The following is a 14,529-nucleotide window of genomic DNA, read 5'->3' on the forward strand; positions in this document are numbered from 1 at the left end:
TCTTCATGTACTTCACATGCGTCAATGGGCGAGACGACTTCTGCTTGTAGTAGGCTTTGTGGACTATGTAGCCATTCACAATTGCTAAATCAATTAATCATAACACCAGCGACTTGTAGTACTTTTTGAACCGCACGGACCGCTGAATAGAGTACCGCTGCAAACGTAACTGGTCGTGGACATCCACGCCCCCCATGAAGGCGTGGTAGTCCTTCACGACGCGTGGGCAAGGAACTTCGACTTTATCTGCGAATTCTTGGTGAGCACCACGATCCATCTCAAGACTCCCGCCAGTGCACATGAAGTGAGCCGGCCGCGCGTCCCACCAGCTAGCAGCAGTCGTGTTTGGCACTAACTTTGATCTTGAAACTTTGAAAGATCCGCGAGCAATAGTAGCAGGTCTAGACTTCTTTTTTTCAACGACTCCTTTGCAATAGCCCAACCGGTTCGTCATAATAGTCCCAACACAGTAGAATCCCATGAGCAGCAATTGAATTGCCAATGCCACCGACGTGTAGAACCGATCCACTACAACAAGTCTCATCCCATTCATCCGGGAATCTGGCCCAAACACAGCGAGAAGATTGCGAACTACTGCAGCAGGCCCTGACTTCATATACGTCTTGTGTGCATAGCCGGAGTGCTGTTTCTTACCGCAGTAAACCTCGAACCTGTATAAATGCAGCATACTTATAGCAAAATATCCAGCTTTAGTCTGCATTATTCAGCATAAGAAAAACTTAGAGCCAAAAAAAAATACCTGATGCAGTAAGCGGTCACCGCACTGCACAACATAAAGAGCTTCGTGCCCCACTTGTGGGGTTTGTCTTTCATGTAGACACGCATCTTGTTGAACGACGAGCGGCTAGGAAGCATCGCTTCATCAAAAGCCAAGTGTGCTGGAGCCACATACCCTCGCTCAAATGTCCTTTGTAGAACTTCCACAACTTTGCGAATCTTCCATGCTCTATCTGTGACCGCCCTTGTATCAGAGTTTGGATTGAAATGTAGGTTTCGAGAAATCTCCATAAATTTATCGCGACGCAGCACGGACCCGAACGCTCCACGTGGAATACCGCCTTCATCAGTAGTTTTCCAATGGTTTGCAAGTTTTTCGCGGTTGGGGGCAATCGTGCGTGCAATTAGGAGGCCGATAAAGCGACAAAGCTCGTGAGGTTGTATCGGTTTCGCGCCCTCTAGCTCTGTCTGGATGTCTCGCTTGGTCTTCTTTGGTAGTTGAGGATTGAGCCGGCACTTGCTACGGTAGCGTTTGTACCGTTCATCGACACGAAGGGGTGCCATTTCACGCCCATACTCGTTTGAGCACACCGCAATGTGCTGCCACAGCACTACTGGTAGAAAGAAAAAGAAAAGCGCAAGCGGAGAGTCAGCATTGCGCAGTGCATCAGCTGTGGGGCCCGAATACCCTTGCCGTAGCCCAGGGTAGCTTCGTGTGTTGTCCACAGGCTCGTACGGCGTGTTCATGTAGTCAAACGTATCGGGTTCCTCCACATCTTCCCAACCAGTCGCAGCCATTTCACGTAGAACACCGTTCTTGAGATTATCAGCTAACACTGCGTCCTCTCCTCCAAAACTATCCAGGGAATCGCTCCGCGAACAGAACTTCAGCGGCAATCTCAGTCTCAGAAGCTTCCGATTCGTCTTCATCAGGTGGTAAGTACGTATCAGCGCATTCTTCATCATCGCCACTGTCTTCATCCATAACCAAATCGTCTTTTGCAGCATCACCAGATTCCATGGCAGCATACTCGGCAGCGTCGTCTCCATCACACACCGTATTGAGCGAGTCGTCTTTATCAACAAGTAGCTCACTGCTCACTCCTCCATCTTCATCTTCATCGTCAACTCCATCTCCAACACTACCATATATAAAGCAACGAACCATACACAAATCAGTGAAAATGCACCACAAGATACAGTACTATATGCAGCACAAGATGCAGCATAATATAAAACGCACCAGGCTGGCAATCGCTTCCTTCCTCGACCGATTCCACCGACACATCGTCCACAGTCTCCTCGGCTTCAAACTCGGGGTCGTCGCCGAAGTTGTCCGGACTACCAACGCTGACATGGGGTGACGAAGCAATCAGTGTCGTGTGTGGCGGAGATGTAGCCGCCATAGGACTCTCTGAATCAGCCAATGAGCGCCTCGTAGGGCGCGAAGACCGTCGCCCAGCTCCAAAACTAGACGGTGGGGATGTTGGGGCACTTGCAGGGACATTAGGAGGTGCACTCCGAGGCGGTGAAAGCGTTTGAGATGGTTGCGAAGGTTGTGGCACGCTCTCCGCTTCGTTGCGACCACTTGTCCTTCAAATAGGTGGCCGTAGGTTTCGCGAACGACTTGAGCAGCGCGCTCTAGCTCAGCATCATCACGGGTAGGTAGACTGGATGTTCGCGCTCAAGTACGTAGCTCTGTGTACGCAAACATGTAACGTTAGTTACCAATTGATAATAACATTACTAAGGTACCTTACCGTTCGCATAATACTCCAGCACTGCTTTTTCTCCCAGGAAAACGTCGACTCCTTCGACTCCGTCGGGGTTGCATCCGGGACGGACGTAGCGATATCTGTCGTCAAGGCCACGGCTGGACGGACCCTTGTTAGTCCAGCCTTGGGCTCTCAGCTCACGCCACACCGACCGCCAGGAAAGGTCACTCGACGACAGGTCGACGTCACGCACTTGTTTGTGTCGGGCTCGCACCATCTTGGGTCTCCACTTGTGTCCTAGGCGCGCAAAATCTCGAATGAAAAAAATATCCCTCCGTCGGCGAGTGGCTGTCAGCCGTTACCTGTCAAATTTGCTAATGCGCGTCAAATGTTGTTTGTTTCAATTATTTAAAATATGAGCGACTTTCTCTTGCCAGAAGACTGATCGGGGTTTGCTTATGTAACAGAAAAATATCATTTTGCCAAGATCGCTTATCTTAAAGTTTGTATACCCGCTGGCGAGGAAAAATACGCTCAATACAATTTCAAGTCTAAATTGCTCTTATGCAGCATAATGCAGTTTATGAAGAAAAAAAATGCATTATGCAGCACGTCGGGTTGGAGGGGTTAATTAATATATTTATGCATTAATCGGGAGTCCTGTTTACATATGAGAGTAATAACAAAAACAACAAGGTAATATCACCATCTGGTCACAGCAGCTATATTCCTAGGAAGCAAGGCTCACTTCACAACATCACGAACTCGAATGAGTCGGTCCCTCATTCGAAAACGAAGCTTTGCGTTGATCAGGGCTGAAGGTGATCATGTAGGATCTGAATACTGTAGCTATTTGTTACTGTTTTCTTGCAGGTTTATCGCGGCCGACGGAAATGAATTTGTCTTGATAGAAACTTATAAATTATCTCGTTGTCAATCTCGACCAAATTTACATTTTGGAGCAGACACTCACTTACAAGGTACCCTATTGACATGTACAGCACTATTCACTTGTATTTCTCTGGAGTGACTGTGTAGCCGGTATGACCTTTATTATTTAGGATGACGTTACACCCCCTATATTAAATACTACAGCTCTGTAGTAGCCTACTGATAGTAGGAGTAAAAAAGGCGGAAAGCGGTCTTTCGACCAGATGACTAGCGAGGGAATTGTCTGTTCAGTGGAAAGTTACTGCAGCTACTGTTACATTGCACAATGTAACAGTAGCGAACACAGCCTGTTGCTTTCAAAAAGGGCAGATTTCATTGAATCCGAGCACGAAAAAGCGATTACAAATAAAACAAATCAATATGGATAAAAAGAAATTTAGCAGAGTATCAGTGCTTCTTCTTCCGAATTAGCTCATCACGAGCCCGAGCCAGCTCCGAAGAAGTTCAGACAGAACTATCATCCGAGCATCGGATATGAGGCGAAACCACGACAAGAAGCATGACTGCAACTCATAGAAAATACAAAAATGTTTTGCTTTCTGGTAGCAAAACAACCTAGCTAACTGGCCACTTCGAGAATGCCGGTTGACTCCCTTGTCGTTTCTTCTTCAGTCAAGCCGATAGTGACATTTTTTTTTGCTAAGTACCGGGAGGAAGGCGATGAGTTTGGATACGCCCGTAATCCATCTTCGCCCATCGACTCGTCTCCTCGAGCTCTGCAATTGTTCCACGATGGACACTATCATGGTGGTATCTTCGAGGTGCGTCCAGCGTCCATCTGTGCCGAAGTTGCCCGAGTCGAACGTTGTCTCGAATCGAAAGTAACTCTGAAACAACCTGTTTTATCCATAAACTCTGGAATCGGACAGTCTCCGTTTTGCCTTCGAACGGGCAGGTCAGTAGCTGCTGTGTGGTATGCGAGCTCCGATCCGTGCGCGGCACCCAGTAGCCACCCGAGATCCAGCAGTGACACGCCGCAAAAAGCGAAACACACTTCGCCATCCCTCCCGCGACACCTCCACTGCCGCGACGCCGCCGTCTGACAATTCATCATCTTTTCGGTCGTCAGTACGGCGGGCGGTCGGAGTGGAAGACAGGGAACTCTTCCGCCGTACACGACGCGTACAACGGTGGCAAGATCTGTCTCGCAGCAACGATGACCACACGTCCGCAAATCTAGCGAGCCAGGGCTGGAAGTGGCGGCGCCATAAGAAGGGCTTCGAGCTGTACACCCGCGAATCCTCAATGCTTAGTGTCTCCGGTGCCCCAGTAGGCTCCCAAACTTTATCGTCGCTACTGGACAGCGAGATCTTGGCAGTGGGGAACGTAGCGTGCTCAATCAGTCAGCTGGCATCCCCACTGCGCTCTCCTAGCGAGAGCAGTTACAACTCGTTCATGCGCACGCTGTACGGCTCTGACTTTATCTACGGCTCTCTCGTCCACCAAGCCATTTTCCGTCGCAAATCACGCGCCAATAGTAATAATGCTGCTCAACCGACAAAAGATCGCACCAACCAGCTACTGGTCAAGACGTGCGCGTTCGTGCACACCTCCCTGTTCGACAAGAAGAATGAGCAGCTGTGCTACGCCGAGCTCTTCTCCCCCACCTCCAGCGGCGGATTTAACATCTCCACCTGCTCACTCGCTGCCCGAGAGGTGATCACAGGTAAGGTACGGCCTCCACTACGGCGTGCTCTGCATCAACTGCACCCGCTCAGCACATCGCTCTCTGCCGAGCCGGCCACATCGGGGGTCCAAGTGGTCTTTCGAGCTCGTTTCCACCGCTCGCAGAGCGATGAGTCGTGTTCGGCCAAGGTAATGAACGCTCGACTCTGGAAGTTTGCAATGGGAATGTGCGAGCTCGGAAAGCTGGTGGACACTGCTCAGCGTGCCCAGGGATTGAGCAGCAGCTGTATGAACCATACTATCGCTGGCGGTCCACGGAACTCGCGCTGCATCGTGTGCACACGGACAATGTTCCATATCTTCATGATGCGAAGCTGCTGTCGCTGCGAGCTCTGCTCCTACAATGTGTGCCACGCGTGCTGCTCGAGCCAGCGTGTAGCCATCTACAACCGACACGTGGCGCCGTTGCTAGTGTGTGCACGTTGCCACGAGAGTCTCGACCGGGACGAGTTCGACAGCCAACTACGAGCCATTAAACCCATTTCGGAAGGAAGAAACGGGCTCTTTTTATAATTCAAAAGAACAAAGCATTATTCACACACTTCAACTTGAAGTTACCTTTTTGGAGCCATCTCAATGAAGTCGGGCACAGTGCACGCTACAATCAAGTTTAGTACTTGGCCTCAGAAGACGATGAGCTGCAGTGAACGAAGCGGGCGCGATGTTGGCGAGCGCGACACCTTCCGACAGGAGTCGGCATGGCAGCCTCAGGAGTGTCCGATGGGCCTGTTTTCGTCATTAAACTCGAGTTCATTAAAGGGTTCCCGCCAGCTTTCCGCGATCTTCCCGCAAACAATGCCCAGTCACTCGGCCCTTGTGTACCATAGATATTTACTCCCACCACGCCATGCGTTGGCACTGCCAAGCTGAACACAACATCGATGGCGCTAGTCGCAGCTTGCAGCCCTCACCCAAGTGCGTCTACAACGAGAGCTTTTCTCCGCTACCGTGCAGCTGACCGTCAGCCTGACCCGCTGTTTTTGAACGTTCCACGCTTACCAGCGAGAGCCATCGACATCTGTCACGGAAAGCATATCCGATGCAAGTGCTTCGTAGAGTCGTGGGGCTATGATTCTCATCGCCATCCTTGGCCGCAATTCCTCGAACTTTGAAAGATCACCGAAACGGTGGCGACGGTATCAAGAACGTAGGCGTCTGGATGGCACTGGCCATCACCTACATGGAAGGAAATCGCAGTCAATAGATAAACTATTAACGTCGCTGGCTTAGGCCTTCGATTCCGAAAGCTAGAAGCTGCTACAAACATGCACTACGACCGCTGCCTGACCGGAGACTTGAATGATGTAAGTCTCTTCCCCACTCGCGGGACCTCCATACCATCCCACCTTGCCCGCCCTCTTTGCTGTCGCCACTCTCCGATTTGCTCCGTCCATCCACCAGATGCGCCAATGCTCGGATAGTCCGGCGCCAGCGCCCGCAGTATTCGGGGCGTCGGTGTCGTCCTCCAGTCTGTCGGCGGCACCCCGCAAGGTTCGGCTCACTGACCGCGAGCTGTTCGCGCGTGTACAGCGCGTGGTTGTGCCCGACGGGTCGGTGGATTTGCGGTGCCTGTCGTCAAGGCGGGGTTGGAAGCGTGTGCGAACTGGTGTGACGGGCGGTATGACTATGCAGTACCGAGTGGTGCGCTCAATCGCTCCGTCCCAGACGCGGCAGTGCCAGGTCGCTGGTGGTGGTGAGATCAAAGCCCGAACGTCCGAGCTGCTGTCGCTACTGCGAGCTCCGAGCGAGAGCGAGAGTAACGCGCTACTGCGAGCTCTCTTTGGCTCGCAGTTCATCTACAGCTCGCTATTGCATTCAATTCCCAGCTCAGAGCGTGGATCGCTACCGTCTCCTCCACAGAGAGGGAGTATCCATGCCAGTCCTGGCCAACAACTTATGGTTCGCACTATCAGCTTCGCACATAAAGGACTTTCCAATCCCTTCACGCAGCGAGCTTCAACTGCAACTCTGTCAGACTCAATAACGTCGAGTTCGCAGACTTCAACTCATCACCGCCAACATTCTGGGCGCAAGAACGAACAGTGCTGCTTGATTGAGCTCTTGACGCCAACACAGGACGGTTTCAAGCTCGCCTTCTGTTCACTGGACGCATCTGACGTTACGGCGGGCAAGGCGCCACCCGAGCGTGTCATCGCGCTCCACCCGATCTCAGGCTGGTTGACAGCCGAGTCGAGGGCCGACAATCCAGGAGCACTTCAAATCACCTTCCAGATTGCGTTCCCAGGTGACGTTCCTGGCGGTTGCGGCTGGCGTATTGCTCAGTCCCGATTATTATTTATCGGCAAGAGCATCTGTCGACTGGAGAAGGTGCTCCGTCGTCGACGTCGCTATCGTCGCCATCAACACACTGCACCTGGACGACTGTGGCAAGCGATCTTGAACCCATTTCGCGCATTGGGGTTAGTCGGATCGGACGAAGAAGGATCCGGAGGGGCGCACCACAACTGGCATTGCATTGCCTGCACCCAATCGCTCCTCCCTTTACGCAAAAAGTGGAGTCGCTGTGACTTGTGTGCCTACCGCATATGTGCAGAGCCTCCGTGCTGTTCTCAAGAGCGCGTTGCCATCTACAATCGCTACGTTGCACCTTTGCTTGTCTGCGCTCGATGTCGGGAGTGTATCGATGACCGCGACAGCCCCAACCGGGGGAGTGGGAACCCTCACTCGAGCTCAATCGTGGACGTCCGGTATACTGGAATCAGCTTACGATTTACGGGTCGAGAGAGTGACCTTGAACCGGAGTTTGAGCTGGATCCCTCAGGCGACAGATGGGGGACGACGGGTACATCGAATGCCAGACGATCTAGTGGTGGGATACAAAGGAAGAGAAGAACGCAATCGGATCCACCTCCTATGCTGGGGTTAGCCTTCTCAAGTTCTGGAGACGGCAGCTGCTCTTCTGGAACGGACGTCGCACCAGGGGCACGTAAAAATCACTAACTAAATTGGTATCACAAGACAAGAAAGCTGGCGGATGTGAATAGGCGGAAGTGAATACCGTTTAAAAATAAGGTACTTGTAGTAAATAATAATGCAATCATTGTAGTGATCTGACGACCTCAGTATCAACATCGAAGGCCGACATTGCGCAGCTCTCTGGATTTGCTAGATGTAATAACGTCCGTACTTGGGCCATCGTGGGTGAGCGGATTAAGTTCACGCTTCGTGCAGGCAACAGCGGCGCGCGACGGAGGAATGAATGGCTTTCCCAATGGTGTGCGTAATTTGGATGTGACCAATAGCTTCAACATTTCTAGTTTCATTCTGATTGCTTCAGCTTCTATGATAAGTACGAAAGTATCCGTTGCGGAAGTTGGTTCCAGTCCGGCAGCGCTCCTAGGCTGCGAAAACTCAAATAATTGTCATTGAAGAAGCAGCTATCCGCCGTTGAGGTGCGTAGCTTGCCAGCTACAAAAGTTATTTTGAAAGGGTGAAAGTGGTCGTGTATCCTAGCACAACAAACGCTAGCGTTGACAAGACAGTGGTGTTGAAACTCCCATCTGAGTCGGAATTTGACTTGTGGGACTCCATCACGGTCCATGAAACTGAAACTGGTGCCAATTTTGGAGAAAACCATTTCATGGACTGCTCGCGAGCAGGATGAAGCTGAACGCTAGCGTTCTGCACTGGCCGTATCACTGTGTCGTTATGGAAGCAGAAGTGTCGACGGTCATACGCATTAGCCGTGGGACCGGAGCCCGCGGTTACGTGGGGAAGGAAGGACCCAAACACTACCCACCAAATTAGATCACCTGACCGCAAACTAGCTTCGTTTGATCTTTAAAAGACGTACCCGAAAGGATTGGAGACGATATGTGGACTGTTAGCCGTACGTACAACTTTGTCGCGACTCGATCTTTCAATGTCGTCGAGAGCGTCGCCTCGCAAGCTTTTTTTTGTTTAGAGGCTCTACTTATTTTACGCTGTAAACTTCCTGCCGTGTGTTTGTAAGATTAAATCTTGACGAATCTTGTTCTAACTCCAAAGATGAGCTGTCATCGAAAACCTTGTCATCAACATTGGTAAGGCTAAGCTGCAACCTCCGTTTTGATAAAAAAAAAACTCATTTATCGGCTGACCTTTGACACTCATAAATGTCTACTTTCACTGGCAAAACGAGGGATAAAATATAAAGAGCCTAAGAGCGACAGCGAAAGACCATGAAGCTTCGACGTGCTTACTCGCGCGTCGCATTAAAGATGCGGTCTCAACGGTGCGGAACTTGGCATGAAGCATCATCGTCCCATGCGAGACGCTGGGAGTTAGCTCCATCGTTGGTGATCTCACAACCATTTCAAGGAGGTCATACTTTCATCTCTTTGGCGAGCGCTGGGCTCAGTGCCGGTACATTTCGTTTCAGCCGCCGCACCCTTAACATTCCTCAGTCATTCCTTCTACACTTGCCAGAGGCCAGCTAGCCACAGTCCAGAGTGCAATAATATGCGGCGAACGACTGTCGCTTGATCTCCACATGCTATTCCTCAATTTACGCCGACCTGATGGTAGAATTTTAACGGGGTCGTATACAGGTCAGGCCTGATTATTGGGTCAGGCTCCATTTCCAACAGGATCTTCCTACAGAAGAAGAAGAATCGAGCAGTGAAGAAGATGACGAGGCTGTAGACGTCGACAGTGATGATGACAACGAGGGCGTCTCTGGTACTAGCAGCGAAGAGGACGCTGCTAGTACCAATTTGGGCGCAGGTGTGATCAGCAATGACAGTGATGCCGATGAAGGCGACACTGAAGCCGACCAACCTCGTGCCGCGCAGACCATCGTGGTCTAAGCATTCTAACCCAACTGCTTAGCTTCGTATCTTTCACTTCAATATGTAGCTTAGCAATTGGTCCTGTGTTTGGTAGGGCCGTCAGGAAACCCGCCTGACCCAATTATCAGGCCCTACCCGTAAACGACCCCAAAAATAGCTAACCGACCTGATCACACCTTTGGTTTAAAAATGACGCCAACAGCTCTTGGTGGCGGGGCAGGGGCGTTGTTCTCGTCGGCGTCACCACGAGCCATGGACGTGCTCGAAACCGCGGGTCTTACCAGATTCGCAACACCCGAGTGCTGTAACATTCCCGACTGTGCACGGATCCCTTCAAACACCGCGACTACGACACGGAAGGTTCTGATCACTGACGCGGAGCTGCGACGACGGGTCGAGAATGTGGAAATCACCACCGACTTTAGCAACGCACTGGCCAACGTATCGCTGCATGGTTGGAAATGGAAACGTGACTGCAGCACCTTCTCCACGTTCACCCGAAGCATCGCCACTGGAAGTGGTGCGACGATTGCCGATGCCCAAGTGCTAGCAATGGGCACAGTCTCCGGTGGCCGGGCGTTAGATAGATTGACCTCTCTTATGAGGACACCCAACGAGAGCGACCTCAACAAGGTGATGCGGCAGCTGTACAAGCGGGACTTAATCTACGGGTCTCTGGTTCATACTGTGTCCTCGAATTCGACAGACGACAGCTTACTGTCGGTCAAGACGTGCGCATTCGTGCGATTCAAGAGGTTCTCCCAGAAGAAGAACGAGCAGATGTGCTACATCGAGCAGCTCCGACCGACCAAGGACGGTTTCGCTCTCGTCTTCACTTCGCTACCCCAGCACGAGGTCCTTGCCGGCAAGGCCAGTGGGAAACATGTCGACGACCTGTGTCCATTCCGTGGGTGGATGCTGGTCGAAAAGACACCAGAGAGCAGGGCCAGTGTGCGTGTACTCTTCCACGCTGGCGTGGATCCCGACTTCATTGCCGCGGACAAGAACACCAGCTTGGGTCTCTGTACAGCCAAAACGACAGGTGCGCGACTGCATCGACTTGCCAAAGGTGTGTGTCGATTAGGTGAGGTGCTCCACCACCAGCGTCGAGCGGACTCCACCAAAGGAAACAGCAAAAACAACCAGCGCCAAGTCAGTACGGACGTTTCTAACTCACACTGCGTGGCCTGCACCTCCAAATTCGATCTGTTGCGACGTCGTCGACGCTGCGGTCTATGTGCCTACAATGCCTGCTCCAAGTGCTGCTACCGCGAACCTATGATCATCTACAACCGCTACGCAGCGACCATCCAGTTTTGTGCTCGATGTCGGGAACGTATGATCGGTGGTGGATACCCACATCTTCGACTGGCGGCTCGACGCTTTAGCTCACCTGGCATCGCGACTTCACTTTCGACGCCTCGGTAGTGTTTACAGTGAGCGACCAGAAAGAATGAAGTCGCTTTTCGTCCGTATAATATTTTATTTGCAAAAGTTTAGAAAAAAAAGAAAATGTTGTCACTCGCACTGCATCTTGAGTCAGGTGTGCTCCGAAGAAATTATCGCTGACCAGTGACTGGCGGCCGGGCCACTGGCCGCATAGGGTGTCAACCAATACATGCATTGTAGCGATCTCATTGGTTCATTTGCAAAGAACGACCCTCTAAGAACGAAAGAAAATTCCTCCTCGGACTTTGTACACTGCTTTGATTGCAATGCGGTAATCAGAGGTTGTTGATCACGCATAAAAAAGTCATAAAGGTCCGCTGACTTCGCCTACATAAACCAGCAATTTTGCCAAAAGTAAATACATGTAGCGAACTCCATTCCTCTGATACCAACCACATTTTACAGTACACACGCTAGCAAAACTGAATGGAGCACTATCATAAATTGATCTTATTGACTGTCTGCTGAAGTCCTCCATTTTGCTCGGGATGGCAGCTTCTCGTTCTTCTGCCCATGGTAACTAGACAGTCAGCGCTCAGATATCCATCTCCGGTTCTGCAAAAGCCTGCGTAACAGTGCCGATTTTCCTGGACTTTTCCCACATTTACTATTTTAGTCAAATAAAATATGTATAGTACCGCACCGCGTTTTTACGCCCTTGGACCTTTGATCAACTTCCGGATGCAATGATCCGGAATCTAAATGAGCTCTAACTATTAAATTTTAATAAAAATTTTTTGCGAATCCTATTTGGTCCATTGCCGCGAAAACGGGATGCAGTACTGTACTTCACTTGCTGAGAAGCAAGCGCTAACATTCGTCCGCAGAGCTGCTTCCCACGGACTGTACAGTACTTCATGTTCAAAACGTCATCAATTGTTCAACAATGATCTGCGCGGTGTTGTCTCGGTGGGGCAGAAATTCTACTTATAAATTTATTAGGGTACGGAGTTGGTTTATTGTACCGGCCAAATGGGATGGATTGGTCACCGAAATTATCAGATCCTAACTTTTCTCCCAGACCGAATTTTACGATAAGGTTTTCTTTACGTAAAAATCCGCTGCGAGATGTGTTGATTGGACCCCAAAACGGCTCTTTTCGACCAATACTTGATGGGATATGGACATTCAAAATTAATGACCGTCGTGTGGCCATCAATCATACGAATATATATCAGTGATTGGCCAATATTTGCTTGAATTACGGATTCGTCGGATGCGGAAAGAAGTAAGTTCAAGTAAGTAAGTCGTTAGCAATATAGAACTTTAGTTTATGGAATAGCTCAAGCTTTGAAATAAGAATTTTCTTCGTCCAGAAATATAATTCAGAAGGGTCGCGTTTTTCCACTGGAATAAAATATTGGAATATCGATCGGTAATTTATCCGTCATTTATTCAGATTTATCTAGACAATCGTTATCCAAGCCTTGCGTTATTCCAAAAACTAAAGCTCTGCATGCGTACGTTTCCTTTGTCGACCTCATTCTGTCAGGTCAGCCGTCAAAGCGCGAACTTTTCAGACGATGTGATTTTTTTTCAGCGTATCGACAACGATAGCGAAGCGGATGCTGCGTATCTCTTTATAATATCGGCTCGTCTAGTAATGCTGGAGAGAATTACACATGTTTCATTGCAATCGGGGTCGTGAAGACAAGAGACCAAAATCAATTAGTGGTGACCGGTCCCATTTGGCCGGTACAATATAAGCTCATCTCTCCTGTACGAAAGCCGGAACACGTATGCACTGGCGTGACAAAAATGCTTTCCATTATTTAAAAACAACATTCCAAGCTAAATTCATGTATTCCCAAGTTGTAGCTGCTGTCCGTTCCCTCCGCAATCATCTGTACCATTTCCACATTGGATACAGCTTAGTTGACCGCCAGTTTTTGCAGCAGCATCGAGGTTATTAATACCTCGACAAGGTTGTACTGTACGCCGTGCTGGTCCAGTTGACAAGGTGAGCGTTAAATCGTACGTACCCGAATTTTGTCTAGGCGTTGGGGGATTCTGGGTCAAGAGCAAATCTCCAAAATTGAAGGTGTTGTCAGGAATGATATGATTCTGCCTAAACACAAGCCAGACCTTCTTAGGCATTAACCCTATGCCGAGTGGGAGTTAGCCATGCTTGGTCCTGGGTTTAAGTCCGCGTGCTTCGCAGATTGGCCTTCCCCCCCCCCTCCCTTCTTAACGTTGCTGGTCGAGCACCTTTTCATGTCGTCTTTAGGCATACGTTCTGTAGAGGATGTGCAACTGACTGATACGGCGACTGCTGAAACCAGTATCTTCATTTCTGAATAGTAATAGTAAAATTGCAACCAGAGGTTTTTTAGGAAACAAGGTGCCACGTTGGTAGAGAACTGAATACCTCAAGTCGCCATTTAAATAATCGAAACGTGTTGCTGTCTCTCAGTTATCATAATCTGAAGAGTGTGGTGGTCGGTCTCACTTCATTGGGCATCACATCATCGAGTTGCGTGTCGAAAAGCTGTACATGTACCGCGTTTACAGCACCAAACACGTTCTATTATAGCGATCGCTTTTACCCACCAACGCGAGGGATCCGCTCGAGGGATCGAGCTGCACAGTTAAGAATTACAATCCTAGGGAAATTCGTACCAGCCAGTGCAAAATGGGCCAAAGGCGGTCCAAGCCCAACGAGCAGCGATGCCGCCATGAGTGTATTGACGAGCATTCAGGGCATCAAGGCATTAGCAGCTGATAAGCGGCCTCGCAAGAAGAACAAGCGTCCGTCCAAGCGCTTTCTGTGGCAAGAGGACCTTCATTTGCGCTTCGTTGCCGCCATCTTTGATCGTAAGTGAATGTAGACGAGTGCGAGGTTGCTAAAAAAAAACTGCCTAACCTGACGTCCTGTTAGTCGTATGTTAACTCAGTTGGTCTTAAAAATGCGTCTCCGAAGACGCTTCTACCTGCAAGTTTAACGGATCCGAAATGATGCCGTCATTTTTCATTAACCATGTGCTTGTCGCTCCTCCAGTTGATAAACAAGTCAGGCCCGGACTCTGGGCTCACGACGGAGCACCGCAAGTCGCACCTCCAGAAGTACCGAATCAACTACGAGCGCTCACGTTAAGAGTTCCGCGAGCTCTGTTACCGTGAAGTCAAGCGACGTCGCCGAAAGGAGGAGCACGGCTCGAATGTAGGCGATCCTGATCACTGTGACAGCTACTCAGAGGGCG

At 50.1% G+C, this 14,529-nt stretch overlaps 4 protein-coding genes across 4 annotated transcripts; all 4 read left to right on the plus strand.

The window, feature by feature from the left end:
• Nucleotides 1–4,282: 4,282 nt before the first annotated feature.
• On the plus strand, nucleotides 4,283–5,603 carry PITG_19084 (uncharacterized protein; the record flags this gene model as incomplete). Its single annotated transcript, XM_002997019.1, has 1 exon — nucleotides 4,283–5,603. One exon carries the CDS (start codon nucleotides 4,320–4,322, stop codon nucleotides 5,601–5,603), a length of 1,284 nt encoding a protein of 427 aa, XP_002997065.1.
• A 756-nt stretch (nucleotides 5,604–6,359) lies between these two features.
• Nucleotides 6,360–8,051, plus strand: PITG_19085 (uncharacterized protein; the record flags this gene model as incomplete). Its single annotated transcript, XM_002997020.1, has 1 exon — nucleotides 6,360–8,051. The coding sequence occupies one exon, from the start codon at nucleotides 6,492–6,494 to the stop codon at nucleotides 8,049–8,051; it is 1,560 nt and encodes a 519-aa protein (XP_002997066.1).
• A 2,018-nt stretch (nucleotides 8,052–10,069) lies between these two features.
• Nucleotides 10,070–11,308, plus strand: PITG_19086 (uncharacterized protein; the record flags this gene model as incomplete). The annotated part of the gene is made up of 1 exon (XM_002997021.1): nucleotides 10,070–11,308. One exon carries the CDS (start codon nucleotides 10,070–10,072, stop codon nucleotides 11,306–11,308), a length of 1,239 nt encoding a protein of 412 aa, XP_002997067.1.
• Nucleotides 11,309–14,004: 2,696 nt separating this feature from the next.
• PITG_19087 (uncharacterized protein) lies at nucleotides 14,005–14,423 on the plus strand (the record flags this gene model as incomplete). Its single annotated transcript, XM_002997022.1, has 2 exons — nucleotides 14,005–14,143; nucleotides 14,344–14,423. The coding sequence occupies 2 exons, from the start codon at nucleotides 14,005–14,007 to the stop codon at nucleotides 14,421–14,423; spliced, it is 219 nt and encodes a 72-aa protein (XP_002997068.1).
• Between the last annotated feature and the right edge of the window lie 106 nt (nucleotides 14,424–14,529).

The sequence above is a fragment of the Phytophthora infestans genome, genomic scaffold (assembly GCF_000142945.1).
Source record: "Phytophthora infestans T30-4 supercont1.91 genomic scaffold, whole genome shotgun sequence".
NCBI lineage: Eukaryota > Oomycota > Peronosporomycetes > Peronosporales > Peronosporaceae > Phytophthora > Phytophthora infestans.